Below are 21,264 nucleotides of genomic sequence, written 5' to 3'. Positions count from 1 at the left end.
ATCCTAACTTTGTAATACTAAGAGCACTGCGTTGAAAAAACTGCCTAAAAGGTCTAATGTGTTCATGGTTACTCTGGATAGTGATATTTTGAGCTCTTTAAATTTTCTTCATCTTATCTTTATATAATGTCCAAATTTTCTATAATCAGTTTTATAATAATAAAAACCAGTAAACACCATTTTTCAAGGCTCCTGAGAGGTGTACTGGTACATCATTGCAGGGCCAAGACTAGCGGGGGGTGTCAGGGCCTACAATTTAAAAAGCCTTGTCAAGTGCTGACTCTACACTCACAGAAGGCAGCTATGCGGTGGGTGATTATACTCACAAAGGAAGGGGATGCCACTCCAGCCCCAGAAATGCCAGACCGTTGGTGCATTCAGTGGATATTAAGAACATCTGATGCAGACAGAGGCAGTGGTAAAGCTCTGTGCCCAATGTCACTTTCATCTCAATTTCTTTTAAGAATTGGCTTTGCCTCCAAAAGTGATCACATGCATTTCTGTTTCATCTCAGCACATCAGGTATTCTCTTGGAAGCCTTGGCTAGGTATATTCTCTTTGCTCCAGCCTGGGTCGGCGTATTGGCCTTCTTCTCAGCTTCTACAAGCTTGTCAAAAGTATGAAAGCAGTGATATGTACTTACTTGAAAACGTCCTTTTTTGTTAATACTGTCAGATCTCTTCAGAGGATGCTGCTTCAGAGAGAATGAGCCTATCCCATGCTGAGTAGAATAAAAATAAACGTCTAAAGTATTGAAAAGGGTCTACTTAGCACTTCCTGTCTCTCTGTGTCAGTTTCCTCATACTTTTCACTTTTCCTATAAAAATCATTTCTTAGATTGAAGGGAAGAAAATAGTCAAATAAGAGAGGATGAGCTCTACCCCTTTCAAGTATGCATAAGAGAAATTTGGTTGAAAGAAGGACACGTAATGTGATATAGTATGTGTTATAGTCAACCATAACAAATGCTTATTGAAGTCTATGTGAGATATTTGTCTGTCTGTTCCCTGATCCTTGATATCTGTTGCAAAGTTGTTCTTCTGTAAATAGCAGATTAATGATCCATTGTGGCAGACTTCATGGGGATCAAAAAACAAAAGAAGCCTCTTGTAAATAATTTCATTTTGATGTACTTAATAATACTGTGCACACTGGCCAGAGTGCCATAGACAGAAAATGGATTCTTAAAACTTAATAGCACTGATTTCAAAGATCATTTTCGAGACCACCATCAGATGTACCACATCTGGAAAAAGTCAAAATTTACAGCAGTGATCACTCAACGAATTTGGTTTGAAAATAGAATGGTGATGTGTAAGTAACTTCTGTTATTCAAGGTGAGTTTTAAAAAATAACAATGGTGTCATGTCGTTAGTTATATATGCAATTTTCCGTGGAGATTATATACATATATGTGATTTTCCTGATTAACTTGATCAAACCAATCTCTCTGTACCCTGTAGCAACAGAGACTTTGTGATATTGAGTTCTTTACATAGTGTATCTGTGCAGAAGGAGAGACAAAGAATAGTTCTGGCTTTTCTTATGTTTTATAACATCTCATGTTAGTGAAGTAAGTCAGAAAGAGAAAAACAAATACATATGCTAACGCATATATATGGAATCTAGAAAAATGGTACTGATGAACCTAGTGGCAGGGCAGGAATAAAGATGCAGACGTAGAGACCAGACTTGAGGACACAGGGCGGGGGGAAAGGGAAGCTGGGATGAAGTGAGAGAGTAACTTTGACATATCTACACTACCAAATGTAAAACGTATGGCTAGTGAGAAGCAGCTGCATAGCACAGGAAGATCTACTCGATGCTTTGTGACCACCTAGAGAGGTGGGACAAGGATGGGGAGAGGGTGGCTCAAGAGGGAGGGGACATGAGGATGTATGTATACATATAGCTGATTCACTTTGTTGTACAGCAGAAACTAACACACCATTGTAAAGCAATTATACTCCAATAAAGATGTGAAAAAAAATGAGGTTTACTAAATAAATATGTAGAAATCCAAAATTATAAAGCAAATGATCATTTCTTTGCAAAATGATTCTTCATTTTCCACACACAATACCTTAGCTAATTAAGTGTCCCTAATATATTTTAAGTGTACAGTTCAGTAGCAATAAGTATTTTTGTATTGTTATGCCCTTAATCTCCAGGACACTTTTCATCTTGCAAAACTGAAACTCTGTACCTATTAAACAACTCTACCTTTCCTTCTCCTCCCAGCCCCTAGTAAATACCATTCTATTTTCTGTCTCAATGGATTTGACTATTTTAAATATCTCACATGAGCAGAATCTGTTTGTGATTAGGTGACTTTACTTAGCATAACGGCCTCAAGCGTCATTTATGTTGTAGCATGTGCCCGAATTTTCTTCCCTCTTAAAGCTGAAAAATAATCCATTGTTTATGCAACATTTTGTTTAACCACTCCCCTGCTAATGAACATTTGGGTTGCTACCACCTCTTGACTATTGTGAATAATGTTGTTATGAAAATGAGTGTGCAAATATCTCTTAGAGATCCTGCTTTCAATTCTTTTGGCTATATACCCAGAAGTGAGATTGCTGGATCATATAGTTATTCTATTTTTAATGTTTTGAAGAGCCACCATATTGTTTTTCATAGCAGTTCCTTCATTTTGCGTTCACACCAACAATGTGTAAGAGTTCTAATTTCTCTATATCCTCGTCAACGCTTGTTATTTTCTTCCTTTCTTTCTTTTTTCCTCCCTCCCTCCTCCCTTTTCTTTCCCTCTTTATTTTTTATTTTCTTCCTTCCTTCCTCCCTCCCTCCCTCCCTCCCTCCCCCCTCCTTTCTTTCTCTCCTTTTCTTTCTTCCTTCCTTCCTTTCTTTCTTCCTTCCTTCCTTCCTTCCTTCCTTTGACATTCTAATGGATATGAGGTGATATCTATTGTGGTTTTGATTAGCATTCTCTAATGATTAGTGATGTTTCAAATCTTGTTACATGCTTATTGGCCATTTGTATGTCATGTTTGGAGAAATGTCGATTTAAGTCCTTTGCCCATTTTTCAGTCTGGTTATTTATTTATTGCTGAGTTGTAGGAATTCTTTATATATTCTGTATATTAACTCCTTGTCAGATATATGACCTGCAGATATTTTCTCCCATTCCATAAGTTGTATTTTCACTCTCGTGACTGTGTCCTTTGATGCACAAAGTATTTTAGATTTGCTGTAGTCCCATTTGTATATTTTTGCTTCTGTTGCCAATGCTTTTGATCTCATGTCCAAGAAATCATTGGCAAATCCATGTCATGAAGCTTTTTCCCTATATTGTCTTCAGTTTTAGGTCTTACATTTAGGTCTTTAATACATTTTGAGTTACTTTTGGTATATGGGTAAGATAAGGGTCCAAGTTCATTCTTTTGCATGTGGATCTCCACTTTTTCCAGCATAGCTTGTTGAAGAGACTACTATACCTTTCCCATTGAGTGGTCTTGGCACCCCTATTAAAGATAATTTTCCATATATACAAGATTTTATTTCTTGACTTTCCATTCTATTCCGTTGGTCTGTGTATCTGTTTTTATTGCCAGTACCACACTGTTCAGGTTACTGAAGCTTTGTAACACATTTTTAAATTAGAAAGTGTGAGGCCATCTGCTTGGTACTGCTTTTTCAAGGTTATTTTGTCTATTCAGGATCTGTTGAGATTCCTTGTGAATTTTAGGATGGATTTTTCTATTTCTACAAAAGACACTGTTTGGGTTTTGATCGGGATTGCATTAATACTGTAGGTAACTTAATGATATTAAGCGTTCCAAACCATGAACATAGGGTGTCCTCCCAGTTTTTTGTGACTTCTTTAATTTCTTTCAGCAACACTTTGTAGTTTTCAGAGTACAGGTCTTTTGCCTCCTTTGTTTATTTCTAAATAATTTATTCTTTTTGATGCTATTGTAAACAGAGTTTTTTTTTTTAATTTCTTCTTTGGATTGTCCATTGTTAGTGTATAGAGACACAACTGATTTTTGAGTCTTGATCTTGTATCCTGAAACTTTGCTGAATTCATTTATTCTAACAGTTATTGTGTTTGTGTGTGTTTGGAATCTTTAGGATTTTCTACATATAACATCATGTTTTCTGTGAACAGAGATAATTTTACTTCTTCCTTTCCAATTTGGATGCTTTTTATTTCTTTTTCCTGCCTAATTCTTCTGGCTAGGATTTCCAGTACTGTGTTGAATAAGAGTAGTGAAAGTGGGCATTCTTGTCTTGTCCCTGATCTTAGAGAAAAAGCTATCAGGCTTTGACCATTGAATAGAATGTTAGCTGTGGGCTTGTCATATATGGCCTTTATTATATTGAGGTAGTTTCCTTCTATTCCTAGTTTGTTGTGTGTTTTTATCATGAAAAAGTGTTTAATTTTATATAATGCTTTATTATATCAATTGAAATAATCACATGGCTTTTCCCCCTCATTTGGTAATGTGTTATATTGCATTGATTGATTTTCTTATGTTGAACCATTCTTGCATTCCAGGAATAAATCCCCCTGGTTTTAGTATCAAGTAACAGGTTCCTTCCTTTTCAATTATTTGGAAGATTTGGGGGTGGATTAGTGTTAATTCTTCTTTAAATGTTTGATAGAACTCACCAGTGAAGCCATCAGTTCCTGGGCTTTTCCTTTTTGGGAGAGCTCCAATATAATTTTGTACCATTTTGTTTACGTATAACAGTTTTCATTCATTCGGTTGTAAACTGGGGAATAATAGTAAATTTTTATCTTTGTGAGCAAAGTTAGCAAATGCAATCATTTTTCCTGTTGGCTTTTTCTTTAACTTTTTCATGAACAATTAATAAAAATCAACACTCTTAAATTAATGCTTTAATGGTATACACTGCCTACTTATTGAGTGCTATGATCATCAGGGTTTGGATTTATATTATTTCATTTATTTCTGCCAGCAGCTAGTGAGGTAATCATTATTTTATAGTTGAGGACACCCAAGCTTTGGGATATTAAAATATGTGTCCGGGATTATACACAAAGTAAGTGGTGGAGCTGGAATTTCAACCAACCCTCTGGAATCCAGAAACCTTCTGCTTAAACATTAGGCTATGCTGCTTCCCACATATAGACATTAGTGAGAGCTTTCACATATCATGTTTGACGTGTGTCTTGGGGTAAAGTTACAAGGTACATGCTTCTCAGGTACAGTATTGGTAATCCCATTTCACAGAAGCAAAAACTGAAATGTAGAGAGGTTAAGCTACTTCTCTGAGACCATCAGATAATAAGTAATGGAGGAAGCCCTCAATCATGTCTCCTACTTTCCAATTCAATGTTCTTTCCATTGCCCCCTCTGACTCCCTCCACTGGTGCCATGACACTTTGCCTTCTCTGAATGCATAGCAGAAAACAACATAGCCAACTTTTTTCACTAGCCAACTTTTAGTTAGTCGCACCCAGATCTCAGAGATATTAAAACTAAATACATCCTAAGAAGATCACTCTTATAATGGTGGGCCTAAGGGTATAACATTAACTCCTAATAAAAAGAATTTTTAGAGGTACAATTGATTGCATCATGTAGTTATTAACAGATTTGAAAACGATTAATTTGAGTGAGTGTAGGAAGGGAAGGAGACAAAAATTTATTAAGGACTCTAGGGTAGTGTCTGCTATACAGTAATGTAACTTTCTTTTAGTATTAAGTTTTCCTATAAATGTAGCTTTTTTTAGGAATCACTAAGATAAGACAAAACAATGAAAAGGGAATGCTCACACATACTAATTTTGAAAAAGAAAAACCTTAGTATTTTTATAATTGCATTTTTTAATGGTTTATCTCTGAGTTTTATTCTGAACACAAATTTCAGAACCATTAAAAAACGCAATTATAAAAATCATAAGCTTTTTCTTCAAAATTAGTATGTATGAGTGTATGTTACAAGTTATTTAGAACCTAAAATTACTAATTTTAGACAAATAAATTTAATAATTTTACTCTTATACTAGCTACCATATATTTGGGTTGAACTATATAAAACTGTCAAAATTCAAACATTTTTCAACTCACAAAAAATGGAATTTCTTGCAGCTTAATCTAACAGTTAAGTAATCATTGCTACCATTCTGTTGAACAAACCTCCTGAAGTGGGTATGAAATACTCAGCTTAGGCTGAACATGTTTTAGTTGGATAGAAATATTATTCCAATTGAATTACTTCTGAATAAGTACATTACTACACATACTACCCTACAGTCCCTCTGGTTACTTTGGACTTCTCAGTAGTAAGGTATACACCCTGCAAAAACCAGGGATGTTTTCATCATTCTGCGAGATCAAAGTGGGTTGATGTGAATACCTTTTGTGTAAAATTGGGTCTCTTTATGTGTATTCCGGAACACGTGCATGTGCCTGTATGCACAACTTCAGTATCAAATCCCAGAGAGTTCTCAAAATCTACATTCACCCCCCCCACCAAGAAATATTGTAATTTATGTATGCCCAAAATTGTTCTACTTTTTTTTGTTGCTGTAAATATGGCTGTGTAGATAGAAAGTTAGGTCGAGGTATATTTTCTCCCTTACTTTTTGGAGGGGGTAAAGGAGAATAAATGCAATGTTGGGAAATGATGAGTCAATCAAAACTGACAGGGAGGTGAATGTTCCAGAGGCCGCTCAATACAATACTAAGAACATGGGCTCCATCACCAGAGAGCCCCCTGGCCAAATCAACACCTAGAAAATTATTGACTGAAAGACATAGGAAAGTCACTGACCTCTCTGTTTCAGATGTGTCACCTGGAAAATGGCAGTAATGAGAATAATGAGCATGATAATGGCAAATGTTTGTAGAGCACTTATTATGAGCCAGGCGTTCTGCTAATTACTTTCCTTGAGTAAATTTACTTATTACTAGGAACTATTATTTCCATTGTTTTACAGAGCAGGATGTCTCAGGGAGGTTAAACAGCATGAAGGTCTCACAGCAGCTAGTACCTGGAGAACTAGTGCATAACTTACAGAGCTGTTGTGATGATTAATGAGATAATACATGTAAAAAGGTTTAGCCCGGGGCCAAGGTTAGGTAGATATAAGGTATATATAAGGGGCAGGCTAATTAGAATGCAAAATACTCTAAAGCAATAACTCTTTGAGATAAAGTTATAGAGTAATTAAAAAGCACACAATGAGAAAACAAATCATACATACAAAGTGTATTTTTAATGTTGATTATCTCAGGGTTAACTGAGTCCCCTGATGAGGGTATTATGTATTAATATAAGAGACAGATATAATGAGTTACACTTGCTTGATTTTTTAGCCATCCTTAGATTGAGTCCCATTATAACTGAGAAGGTGAATCTGTAATAAAATGCAAAATGAGCTAAGCAAAAATAGTGGGAAAGCTTATTGCATTGACCATGTTTGTTGTAGTTTCACATACAAGAAAATAATCAATCACTTCCGATCTTGGATTCCCCTTATGGGTGGTCTTTGGTGCAGCTCTCGTATCCCAAATGTGTCTCTAGCAATTAGAGCTGCTACCATGTGCTTCTTCCAAAATATTGCAACTGAACATCTGGTATGATGGCTTCTATTAAGGGGGAGCTCAGTTTCACTCCATTACATTCTAGTTTATGAGGTTGAGAATGTGGAAATATTACCATGACCTATAATTGGATCAGCAATTTGTGGGCTGAGGTGTGGAAGATGGAAAACATTTTAAAGATTTTTTTTTTTTTTTTGTGGGAATATTCACACTTCTCTCTGAGTTCTTTTTGCTTTGGACAGATAAATTGTGTCCTTCAGAAATCCTCATCCCCAGCATTGGGGACTTTTCTAGTAGAACTAGAGAAGCTATGAAAAACTGAAAGAACAACAGTAGCTCTGAGGGTGTTTGAAACATGCGGAAAAAGGATAGAATGAAAACTCATTCTCAAATGCCAGTGGGTGGAGAGAACAAATCTCTGGGGGGATTCAGGGATAGTGATTAGTAAAGAGGTTTAAAGAATCAAAATTTGAAACCCATGCAGGAAGAGTGAAGAAGTGAGAAGAAGCTTTATTGTGCCCATGAATAAATATTCATGGAGGATCAGTTGTGTTAAAGACAAGATGCTTGGATCACTTGTAAAGAGATGACGGCATGGTTTCTGACTTAAGAGAAAACAGTGCAGTTTAGTTGGGAGATTTCCTGTCTCCTCTAAATAACATTACAAGAGGTAGCAGTTCAATTCAACAATGCTTAGGATGCTACAGACCACCACATTAAAGGAGTCAGAGGATGAACATGGACTGTGATGGGGAGAAGTGGTAAAGGTCCTCATGAATGCTTAGAGGATGGGTGTGATTGGGGTAAGCAGCAAAGGAGGGGCATGGGGAAAAATAATAAGCAGAACGGAAAGTAAAAGGTTGTCTGTTGGAATGCAGAAAAATTCAGTTCAAGCAAAAGTTTCAGGAAGATGATTAGTTGAAGTTAAATGGAGTGACAGAATCCTAGAACACCTGACACTCTTAAACAGGGATCCTCACTCTATCTCAGTTCATTCACTGTGGATAAGGAAACAGATACCAAGAGGTGAAGTGACTAGAACAGACTGGGAAAAGGCTTGTAAGGAGCTGGGACTATACAAACAGTGGCATCTCCTTGAATGCTTTTGTAGAAGAATCTGTGGACTTGAACTTCCAGTGCAGTGTAGAGGATGCTAGTAAAGCTAAAAGTAGAGTGAGCAGGTGTGTGTGTGTTCATCTCCACTGAGTATGAAATAAGAAACAGATATGAAGGCTTTACATTAGAAATAAAGTGAAATTTCCTAACAGATTGAAGAAGACTGAAGTTAGTGCCAGAGGAAGATTCTGGGATCTCCATCTTCGGTGGTTAGAAGGAAAAATGGGGATGGATTTTTACTTCTCAGTGATGGCTTAAATGTGAACTTTCAAAAGAAAGAATGGTGGCCACTTAAAGCTCTTACTTCTTATGTGATTCTAGGCAATATCCTTTGGTCAATACAAAGGAGATGTGTGCTTTGTTAATAACAAGCTGAAAGGCTTAGGTTTTCTCATGTATTTGTGACTATGAGTAAATTTCCTTTTTCTTCATGCTGAGCTCTAAAATACGCAGAGTGAAGACATATTTGTAATGCTAGGTTCTATTTTTATAATTTAATTCAACAAGGAATTGGTTATATAATTTTTGTTGCATAAATAATTTATATTTATAAAACAAAAATATATAGAACAAAACAAAAACAATGGAAAATCACTTATCTTGCCATAAAGAGATACCACTGTTAATATTTATATTTGCTATTAGACACATTTCTCCAATATATACCTGTATGTTTCTGAAATGGAATCACGTTGTGCTTATTGTTTTTTAGTATTCTTTAAAAATAATAATACATAGTAATATATTAATAGTATGTTGAGAATACCTATTCATGTCAATAAATATTTTACAACGTTATTTTAATTCCTGTATATATTATACTATATAGTAGTACTATGTTTTATTTACTCAGTTTCATGCTGATGAACATTTAGGTCTTTACTAATTTTGATTTTATTGCTAATATAGTAGTACATATTTTAGGGGAATAAATGTACATTGTCTTACATTTATTCTTTCACATCTTTCAGTATATAGATTTTTATTGCTACTATGTGCTAAGCTCTCTTTTAAGAATGGAGTTACAGTGATGTACAAGTTTAGGAAAGCTTTATATTTTCATGGAACTTACCTTCTAGTTGAGAGAAATGAAAAATAAAAAAGTAAACCAATAAATGATTATGATTAGTTGAAAAAAGTGATAAATGCTATAAACATAATAAAAATGGGGGATGTGATAAGGTCCGATGGGGTTGGGAGTAGGACGGTCAGGGACGGTCCCACTGAAAAGATTTGACATTTTAGTTGAGCTCTGAGTCCCAAGAAAGAGCCAACCACACTTGGGGACATAGTTTTTCCAGACATAGCTTTTCCAGTTAGTCACTAGTTAGGACAAAGTTAAGACTGAAAAAGCTTGTAATATTTGTAAAAGAGAAGACAAGCTAGCGTGGCTGGTCTTAGTGAGGTGAGGTGAGGGAAGAGCAGAGGTAGTAGGTAAGATCAGAGAGGTGTGCAGAGTCCAGGTCATATACGACCTTTAAGGCCAAAGTCATAAGTTTGTGTTTTATTCTGAATGCAATGAAAAGCCTTTGGGTGATAATTAACCAAGGTAGACGTGTGATCTGCTTTTCGTTCCTACCACCATGAGAGGAAAAGGGTCAGAAGCAAGGAGACAGTACCAGTCTCCAGAGTCACAGTGGCATCATAATGACTTAACAAGTAATGGTGTCTGAGACTAGGTTATTAGCATTGGAAACAGAAGTAAGAGAGTTGTAATATTTGGAGATAAAGCTGTCAGAATGTACTGCTTAATTATTTTCTGCAAATATCCTTTGGAATGTAAATATCAGAGCAAAGGGTACGCACAGATTAGAGACCTCTGTACATACTCCCAAGTATTTGCAAGGAAATTTGTACCATTTCACAGGTAATGGTAGTTGTTACCATTTACCAGAAAGTATGCACAGTATTGGTCATATACACAGGAATAAGGGACAGTCTTTGCTCTCAAGGGGGTAACAGCTTATGATGTTGAGAATATGCTTACTGTGTAAGTACTATGAATGTGCTTACTCTGTCTTACTATGGTGTTTATTTAGGTGATAATTTCTGCATCAAATGTAGTGTCTTTTCTCCCATGAGGGAGTAAAAACAGAAGTTTTAAATTAGGGAAATAATTTGGCATCCTAATCTTTGGAATTCAATCCTCTTGTGTCACCTTTTTTAAAAGTGGAAAAGCCAAACAAAAATAATGAAAGACTTTTCTAAACATGCCCCAAATTAAAAGGCTATGCAAAGAATGATAGTAAAAGCTGTAAATGTGCTATTTGAACAATCATGGTTTTATTCACACGAAACTTGCATTTTGTTTAAATTAAACTTGCACTCACAGTTTCTATAATATAGTCCTATAATCACAGGTTTTACTTCCTTAAATACATTAGCCATATCTTACAAAAGCCAGAAGCTCAGATTCTTAGCTCAGAATCAATCTAGCATAAGTTAAAGGAAAGTAACACATGATAGTATATTAGAAGTTGTTATTTCAGCAAGGGATAATAAGATGAAGCTAAAATTTTTATTTTCTTTCAAAATTATAAATCCTGAGCAGAGAGAGAAGATATTTCTCTGAACATATCTAATTTTGGAGACAAAATTGTTACCTGGGAGACCACGAAACAAGATTAATCACCAAAGCTCAAGATTCTAGGACAGCAGCAGCAATTTTCAAAGCTTAGAAGATGTAATTGCAATAGGTAAAGCAAATTAAACAACCCACACATTATCAGTGATGAAAATAAACCGTAAACCCTGATCATTAAAAAAGTAACTGTTAGGCGTCTTTATGTCCTCAGATCGCCGACCAAATACCTGTGAACCCAATCCCCTACACCACCATCTTCTCCCCAAACAGAGAAATAGGAAAAAAAACACAAAGATAGGGAAAATGTCATAATTACATTTATAATTGTTCCTATATACATAAACATGCATTGCAAAAAAAAAAGGAAAGCTTGGAGATGGTCTCCAGAGAAGAAAAAGCATATGGAAAACCATAGATATAAATGAAGGTAGGAGAAAGCTGAAGCAAGTCCAGGTGGGAATATACACCACCCAAGTGCAACTGGCAGACTTGAGAGCAGGGTAAGATGCTGCACCATCCAGAGTAAAAGTCTATACTAGAAGCAGGCACCTGCTGTGGCCAGAATGATGCCACTAATCTGTGAAAGGAGTAGGTGGAGAGAATGAGCCTCAAGAAGATATTTCCCATTATTTGATGGTAAAACACCTTAAATGGCTTATGTTGGTATTTACTTCTTTTGGTTTGTCTTATTAATAGTTAAGCATTGTCAACTGACTGAATATGTCGATTCAGGTTGAGTTGAAAGAAGATAAATAGAAATTTGGAAAGTATGCAAAACCCAAAAACACAGTGATTACAGAAGTCAGCCTAATAACCTTATTGCTTTCCTAGTTCTAAAGTACCTACCCCAAGATATGTATCAATTACAAGGGAAAATAGTAACTTCACAGTGGAGAAACGGGGCAGGTACTACATTAACCAACTGTTCAAGATTAATATCCTCACCAGTAATAAGACATATTGACATCATATACCCGTTATATGATGGATACAGTGTTTCTTTGGTGATATTCTGGCCAAAACTGTATAAACTCAGTCTCATCATAAACACATCAGACAAGCTCAAATTGAGAGACATTCAACAAGATAACTGAGCAGTACTCTTCGAAAGCATTACATCATCAAAGACAAGGAAGGACTGAGGAACTCTCACAGATTGACGGATGCTAAGGAACAGAAAAACTAAATACATGGTGGGATCTTGGACTGCATCCTGGAACAGGAAAAGAACTTTAGTGAATAAACAGGTGATATTCTAATAAGGTCTGTAGTCTAGTAAATAGTATTATATTAATGTTAATATCCTAGTTTGATATTGTTCTATAATTATGCAAAATGTTAATCTTAGAGGAGGCTGTGTGAAAAGTATACAGAAGCCCTCTGAACTATTGATATTTTTTTGTTTGTTTTAAACTATAAAGTTAAACTAATTATAACTTTAAAAGGAAACAGCAAAATAATAAAATGTTTTATGTAGATTGATATCCACCTATCAAATATACAGTAACAGGAGGTAAACAGAAAAGTGTTCATAGAGCATGAATAGGAAGTTCACAAAATAATAAAATTAAAAAAAGATAATAGACACGTACACAAATTATTTCATACCATATATTTTGTAGAACACTAAACCAAAGAAACAGGAAGAGTTTGAATCTTGGTATTGGGAATGAATTACAAAGACAGCAAGAAACAATTATGAAAGTACTTTAGATGTTTAGAAGATTTTGAAATGGCGAGATGCATTTGAACACAGGGGTGGCAAAACATTTCTTAGAATGGAATTGTTTTATTCCTAGGGGTGGAGTTGGAAACTACCTAGTCCAACGGCCTCATTGTACACATGGGGAATTGTGAAACTCTGACCATTAGTGGTAATCTTAGTGCATCCTGATGGGGGCCACGTGTTCCCTGGTATGCATGGAGATGACTTATTTTGTAGCATCGCTGTACTCCACCCCCCTCCAGGTGTCAAAGCAGCTCTTGTTTTCCCCAATTCCTAAGTTCATTAGCTTCAGTTTCTTCTTTTGAGTTGGAAACAGAGACTCATTCACCTCAACCGAGGTTATGACAGATGGACATGAAAGTACTGGGGTAAGAACCTGGGTGTGTCTGACCTGAGATCATGGGTTTTTTTGTTTGTTTGTTCCTTTTGTTTAAGCAGTTTTTAAATTTGTTTTTTAAATTTACATACAGAAAAATGCACTCATTTTGGTGTATAGTCCTATGAGTTAACTAATGCCTAGAGTTGTGTAACCACCACTACAGTTTAGATGCAGAGCAGTTCTGCTACCCAAAATCATTCCTGATGCTGTCCCTTTGTAGTCAACCTCTCCAGCACCTCAAATACCAGAGAAACACTCATCTGTTCTTTGTTCCTATAGTTTTACGTTTTCCAAAATTTCATATAAATGGAATCATATACTATGTATTCTTTTGAATCTGCCTTCTTCGACTTAACTTTCTTTGAAAATCATTGATGATGTTGCATGTATCAGGAGCTGCTCTGAACATTTGCACACAGGAGTGGGATTGCTAGGTTGTATGTCAAATGTATGTTAAGTTTGTCAGAGATTGTCTAGCTGTTTTCCAAGTGGCTGATTATTTGTATTCCCACCTGCAATGTGTAAGAGTTTTAGTTGCTCTGCATCATCGTCAGCACTTGAAATGGTCAGTTGTGTTTTTGTTTTGTTTTATTTTGGGGGCCTTGTTCAACATATTTACTTGTGTACAATTTTAAAGTTTGGAGACCACCTACCTTTGGGATGTGGGAGCGTCACATTTACAAATTTCGCATATACAGTAGTGAATATGTGGATCTCACACTAACTTAGACGTCTGTCTTGCTTACTTGTTTGCTTATTTATTTACATTTGCACACTCCAGTTGATTCACACTATTTGCTGAATATATTATGCTTTCTCAAATCTACTACCTTTCTACCTTTGTCAGAAATCTTTGAGCATATTTGTGTGGGTTTGTTTTTAGATTCTACTATTTTATTGATGTATGTTTCTATCAATACTACACTATCATATTGTCTTAATGTAGTTTCCAAGTGAGTCTTGAAATTAGGTAGTGTGAATCCTCCAGTTTTGTTCTTTCCTTTCTAAATTGTTTTGTTTATTCTCGTTCCTTTGCTTGCCGTATAAACTTTAGGATCAGCTTGTTCATATCTACAAAAATCCTGCTTGGGTATTGATTGGGATTAAATTTTTAAACTTTATCTGCAGATCAATTTGAGAATTGACATCTTAACAATGCTCACTTTTCAAATCCAGGAACTTGGTGTATCTCTCCATTTATTTTTGCTTTTGGCTGTGTTTGTGTGAGTGTGTGTTACTTTAAGAAGATAAAAGAGGCAGCAAAAATAAATAAGAAGCTCACTATTGTAATGGGTTTTCTTCACATTTTGATTTTCTGCCAATCTGCCTATTAGTTTTCACTTTGCACAGTCCTTAGATAGTGGCTTTTTTATTCTTTCCAGGATGGTTAGTTGTGATTAGCAGGAGAGAGAGCCTGTAGTAGGCTTACTCCATCTTGCTCAGCATTGAAAGTCAATTGGTTTTAGTTTTGATTATCTAACTGCTTCTTGCATGGTGATGCCATGGGTTGTGGAGCACCCAGAAGTGGTTTACTTGCTTTTTTTCAGTTTGAATAGACCAACAGTGACACAGCTTCCTGAAGGCAGGCTTGTTGGATAGGTGTACAAGGTGTTTTCTACATAAAAGTTCAAAGCCTCATGGGGGCATGAGGGTCTGGGAGAGAGAGTAGAACACAGAACCATTGTTTCCTTTTATGTCCAGTAACATTTATTTCGATTCAGGAACCTCTTCCTTTCTTGACAGTGTCATGATGTGTCATTTAAAATAAAAGAAATGAAAATTGATGTGACAGTTAGCAGAATCACCAGGGTCTGTCTGGGAGCATTTCTTAGCAGGCACTGCCTTGCTGACAAATAACAGGAGTTAGCATATGACTCTGGATCTCACAATCTTACCATTTATTTAGCCCAAAAGAAAATACAATTTCCTGTGTCCAAACACATCTCAGCTGACTGATAAACTCCAGCACCTTCCAAACTGTGTTATCTCCCCTAACTCTTAAGAGGGCTGACGTAGCTTCATCTTCTAATAGAGATAATAATCAAATTTTCCATTTTATCTCCAAGAATCGGAAATCACTAAGTGTGTTCTCTCAAGCACAATGTAAATTGCCTATTTTATTTATGGCCAAGTTTTTAGGCCGTTTGCAACATAGAGACATGTAAAAAATGTATCTGATCCATTTTCTGTCCTCTCGTTATATAATTCATAAGCCTTCAAGTTAGCTTTTATTATAAATCAAGATGTTATGCTAGAGATCCTCAGACTAATTCTTTAATAAAGCAGAGTGTGCTAGAACAGTCCAGAGCACTGACTAAAGTAATCCACTCAAGTAAATTTCACCTACAGTTATTTGAGATACCTTTAGGATATGAATATTCTTCTGTTAGAATAGAAGTTTGATTCTGTGCTTCTCATTCAGAAGTCAGCTCTACACTGACTTCTGAGTGAGATAAAAATTCGTATATTTGTGAAACCAGGGAAAATATTTAAATTTTTTGCCAGAGGATTATACTTTTCCTATGAAGCTATTTAATGTTTTTAGCAGGTAATATTTTGCAAGTCGTATTTTAAAATTGCATAGCCAAATTAAGATGTATAAATCTCAGCAAGGGTTGGAAAAACTCAGGGACTTCACAGCGATTGAAGTGTGTATTTTATCCACAAAAGTAGGCAAGTATGTGCAGAAATCCAATAGGCATACATATTGGATATCCATTCATTCATTATTTGTGCCCTAGGACTGTGCTGGCTCTCAGGTTACAGATATGATTAATACATAATTCTAGTTTTGTTTTTTTTTAAAGCCCTCAAGTAGGGCATTGTGAACTGATATTAAAATAGAATGGTAAGTATCCTTTTCAAATGAATATTTGGTCCTTCATTTAGTCATTCAAATGAGGGTGAAAGAGCAATTACATTGTACCCGTAGGCCTCTAATGGAGAGAACATGTCACAATATGTATGTAAATACTTTGTTCATAATTTATAGCTTTTTGTAGTTTACAGATTGCATTTGAGTTATATATTTAATTGTCATAGTAATCTTCTGATAGATCAGGGATATAGTAAAAGCCCATTTATAGTTAAGGAACTGAAGTGAAAAGAAGTTATGTAAATTTACTCCTAGAAATAGCTGGAAGATGCTGGAGCCTGGGACTCCAAGACCAGTGCTCCCTTTATAACAACGCACAGTTTCTCAAAACGAAAGAGCCTAGCCTGATGATCCAGAATCCCAAAAATTCTCATGAAATACTAACTGAGCTAATATTTTATAGATAGGTGGGAAGCTACATTAGTCTCAGTATAAATGTTGCCTCCAACTAGGAAACTCACTTTGATCAGACGGATTGAGATTCTCATTATAAACTCTTATAATTACTACTGTAATAAATTAACCACTTTTTACAATTGTATTTATGTTCCACCTAAAACAATCCTGGGTACCGCACTTTAAGACAAATTAGTTATTAAATAATTATTTCTTACCATCTTTCTTCCTGAATGATGTATGATAAATTTCACAAGGATATGCTCTCTTCACTTCTGTATATACTGTGGTGCCCAACACATAGTATGGGCTCAGTAAGAATGGGTTTAGTAAATTAATATTTGCCTATATGCGAATAGTATATGTTTTTGGTATTTGGTTGTGTATATTGTGAATACTGAAGTGTTTGCCTGTCTCCCAAGTCCATTTATGTACAAAATAACCCTTTTTTTCTTTTATCTTCTCAATTTCACAGGATTATACCTTGACAATGTACTTCCAGCAAGCTTGGAGAGATAAGAGGCTGTCCTATAATGTAATACCTTTAAACTTGACTCTGGACAATAGAGTGGCAGACCAGCTCTGGGTGCCCGATACCTACTTCCTGAACGATAAGAAGTCGTTTGTGCACGGAGTGACTGTCAAGAACCGCATGATCCGGCTGCATCCAGACGGGACGGTCCTTTACGGCCTCAGGTCTGTAGCATCCATTTCAAAATTGAACTCTTCCTGAACACACTAGTTACTGTTTTTTTTTTGGAGGGGCATATTGTGCTGTTTTTCTTAGTCCTCCTTTAATTCTGCTGATAAGCCGTTAAACCTCCTAGTCACTAGACATCTGAGAGCTCAGTGTTCCATGTTTACAAAGGGACTTATCCCAGCTAAGCCTAAGTTTTTCTGAATTATCTTCCAATATCAGCTGCTGATCCTAAAGCTGCTTTCTTTTTTTTTAATTGCTTAAATATTTATTGTTAATGGTGATGATTTTTTATTTCCAAAAGAAGTGAAAAATTTATATATTATAATACATATACACACATATATATAACACAGTTATATCCTTTGTCTAGTAACATTAGATGCATTAACAAATTTCTGTCAATTTTGTATTACCATTTCACTTCAGTTGATAGAGAAATTTTAGAAATTATGCCACTTTGGAGGTTCTTGTAATAGTTCAAACAGGGTATGATAGAGGCCTGAAATAAGCTATGTCAAGAAAAATATAAATAAGGAGGCAAAATGTTTATTTATACTGAAGGGCAAAACAATATTTTTTTTGGCTCATAAAGCTGCTTTCTTTAAGGAGTAGGGATAAACAATATCAAAATAGCTTAGACACAGGGTCTCTTTAAAGTGGAAAAAAATTATGAGTGCCAAATCCTTGTTTGAATGTGGCAGATATTCTGTTTCATAAATTGTTCCTGAGCTCTATGAACTGGGTCTGGTCCTCTGAGAACAGGAAGGCTTTTTTTGCCCTCTTACCTCCAAGGAGCAATCAGATTTGCAAATAAATAGCCATCATCTCAGGTTTATTAATAATGAATTTACACTATTAAATGTACCTTTCTATCAGAGAAGAATTGTGATGCTCTGCTCTTTGGAGGATGAATTGTGAAATATGACAGTGTCTTCTTTTAAAGTTTATTTTGTATTAGATGGTTCCCTGGAAAAAAAGATGAAGAAAAAAGATATCTGTCTTACTCTGAAAACATTGCAATGTAAAGAATTCCTCTCCATTATTGGGGAAGACTCTCTATTCTGAAATGTTCAGTTGTCTCTGATATATTCTGTTTTATGTGAACATGTGGTGACTTTTTCATAATAATGATAATAATATTATTATTCATTTATTGAACACTTGTTAGGGGTCAGACAGTAGTGAGTACACTCCATGTATTATTACAGTTACAGTAACTTATAACAACCTCATAAGTTAAAACTGTTATGATCTTTATTTCAAATGAAGGCTGGTGTAACTTGTCTAAGATCACAGAGAAAGTAAGCAGTGAAGATGGGATCTGAGTCCTGTTCTAAGTTCAGAGCCAGAGCTCCTAACTGTTACCGTAGGTTGCCTCTCACTCCCACACTTTTCTTATCTGTTATATCTAATTTTCATTATCTGCTGTGTTCATCGTTCCTGACTGGTGCATTGTCTTAGATCCTTATAAGCCAGCTTCTTTGTTTGTTTATCCTGTTTGTAGAGAAAATGGCATTTGTTTGTCAAGGGAGGGAGAGACTGAGGCCAAGAGAGAGCATGTCTGTACGCTGTGTCAGCCATTGGAAGTAAAGAGATGAATTGGATACCGGCACTGCTCGCATACAGGCCTTAGGGAAAAAGAGAAATAGCGGAAAGATAAAACAAGTTGACTGGCAGTGTCTGCAAAGACTCCACCAAAGTGGTGGAATTTGAAAGTACTTACGGAAAGAATTATCTTAGCAGATACATTGTGCTAAACTTATTGCTTGGAATCCACTACAATTTATTGCTTGTGTCTATGTTCAGTAGTGGCTGCAATGAAAATATGGTATCACAAAGACCTTGATGAGATGGGGACCACACGGGCAGTGGAGGAATGCAAAGAGGTTGTAGTTCACACGTTTTAAGAGTTAAGCACAGAAAGAAGTCAGAATCCTGAAGAAGGCAGAGAGAAGCACAGCAATAATGAGTTACTCATTTGGCAGGGAGTGAGCGGGGATAGGCCTGGGAAGTAGCAAGTCTTCGCTAAGCGTCAGACCCAGTGCTGGATACATTTTTCCCATCAAATCTTCACGGCAATCATGTAGCCATTACATTGTGTTTTCCTTTTTTTGGTGATACCCACATTTAGACCAGAGAACCAGTTGTGTTCTCTTTGTTACGCCTAGCACTGACAAAGCACCTACACTGTAAATAAACTCAGTAAAGATTGTCAATGAATTCTGAATGTACATATGCAAAGTTGGATGGGTGGGAAAAAATCAACAGTCAAAAGTCTTTGAGAGGGACGAGAGAGGGCCAATATAGATGATAAATATGGCTTCTAATCATTAAGCCAATAATCAGACCAAAAAAGGTGGTGGCTGTTCATTCTTGTCATTAAGACCGACTGGACACTATTACTGTAAATCATCACCCTCTCGGCCCCACTTCCAATAAGGGCTAATGGCAAAATGTGCAGGTTCCTGAACACATTTGACGTGCATAAAATTAACACTCCTGGACGAAGAAGAAGACTCATGGATTGTGACTGTTCTCTCAGTTGTGTAGTTAATCCTGAGTTTGAAATTGATAAGAGGTTTTTCAGGAAATTTGTAAATATCCCATTCCAGTTTTTACTGATAAATAGAACAGTTTATTTCACAGCTGAAATTCAGTGCAGGCCAGATATTCCTTTTCAACAGCAGAAGTTTCATTTGTAATAAAAAGTAAAAGGAATTCAATTAAAATTGCTGCTGCTGGATTGATTCAGATCTACTTAGTTCCTTCTCCTACCCACCCACTCTCCTACCCCAGTCATTCTCTGTTACTGATAGTCTGCTAAGAAATTTATTTTGTTTCTGTGTTCAATAGTGGCTGCATTCAAACAGCGTTTAGAATAGTAATAGTATTAACATTAGTAGTTAGTACGCATTAAAGGACTTAGCCTGTACGTGTCACTGTGCCAGAGCATTGCTTGTATTATCTCATTTAAAATTGACTTTATTCCTACAAACTGGGCGCTATTTGGTTGGTTGGTTGGTTTTTCTGTCTTACATGAAGAAATTAAGGAACTTGTGTACCAAGTTACACAGCTACGGCACCGGAAAGTATAATAGTTTGAATACAAAGATGTTGCTCTTCATTATCATTCTGTCCTACTCCTTACATACTGGCAAATGGAAATAAAGAATAGTAGAAATCACCTGAGAGCGTGCAAGGGAAAAAAAGAAGGTAAAGAAAAGTGATATGGAAACAGCTTGCATTAGATCCATAGATACAGACTTTTTTAAAATTTTTGTGGTACGTGGGCCTCTCACTGTTGTGGCCTCTCCCGTTGCGGAACACAGGCTCCAGACACGCAGGCTCAGCGGCCATGGCTCACAGGCCCAGCTGTTCCGCGGCATGTGGGATCTTCCCGGACCGGGGCACAAACCCATGTCCCCAACCCGTGTCCCCTGCATCAGCAGGTGGACTCTCTCAACCACTGCGCCACCAGGGAAGCCCCAGACTTTGTTCTTGATTGATAGAATAAAGCCCTAGAGAACAGCAGTCCTGAGTCATCTATGGAAGATGCATCTTTAGGTTCTGAGAGTCACACCATTCCCAGTTTACTAAGGGATGATTTTTGCTGTGTGGAATCCTGGGGTACAGACAAGATCATTGCAAAGAAGTTGGTACAGGCAAGGTTCATCAGTCGGAATAAGGAGAATTGAAAGGCAATCATGAAGACCTAGACATAGAAAGCTGGTTCAAGGAAGACTTTAAATATAAGGCAGTGACCAATAAATTAGGTAGAACAAGTCCTCTGGGCCGAACGTCATGCATGTTCAAGGCAAAATCCTTTAAGGACTTAAATGCTTCTTCCGTTGAGATGCACAGAGATGGCAGGGATGAGGGGGCTGGAGGGGAAGTCATTCAGAGAATCTGAGTAAGCTTCTTTTGTAGAGTTTTCTTAGTGAAATTTT

At 36.3% G+C, this 21,264-nt stretch overlaps 1 protein-coding gene across 2 annotated transcripts in view; it reads left to right on the top strand.

Moving 5' to 3' along the window:
• The window catches only part of GABRB2 (gamma-aminobutyric acid type A receptor subunit beta2), a gene marked incomplete at both ends in the record, with an annotated part of 293,074 nt that overhangs the window by 82,961 nt on the left and 188,849 nt on the right, over nt 1–21,264 (top strand). For both annotated transcript variants that reach the window (XM_082652408.1, XM_082652407.1), the window contains one exon: nt 17,093–17,313. In XM_082652408.1, the coding sequence (XP_082508534.1) occupies nt 17,093–17,313 (221 nt within the window). The remainder of the gene's footprint in view (nt 1–17,092; nt 17,314–21,264) is intronic.

This window comes from Grampus griseus, assembly GCF_964374135.1.
Source record: "Grampus griseus genome assembly, chromosome: 3".
Lineage (NCBI taxonomy): Eukaryota > Metazoa > Chordata > Mammalia > Artiodactyla > Delphinidae > Grampus > Grampus griseus.
Note: the sequence above shows the minus strand (reverse complement) of the source record. Positions and strands in the feature narration are given on the sequence as shown.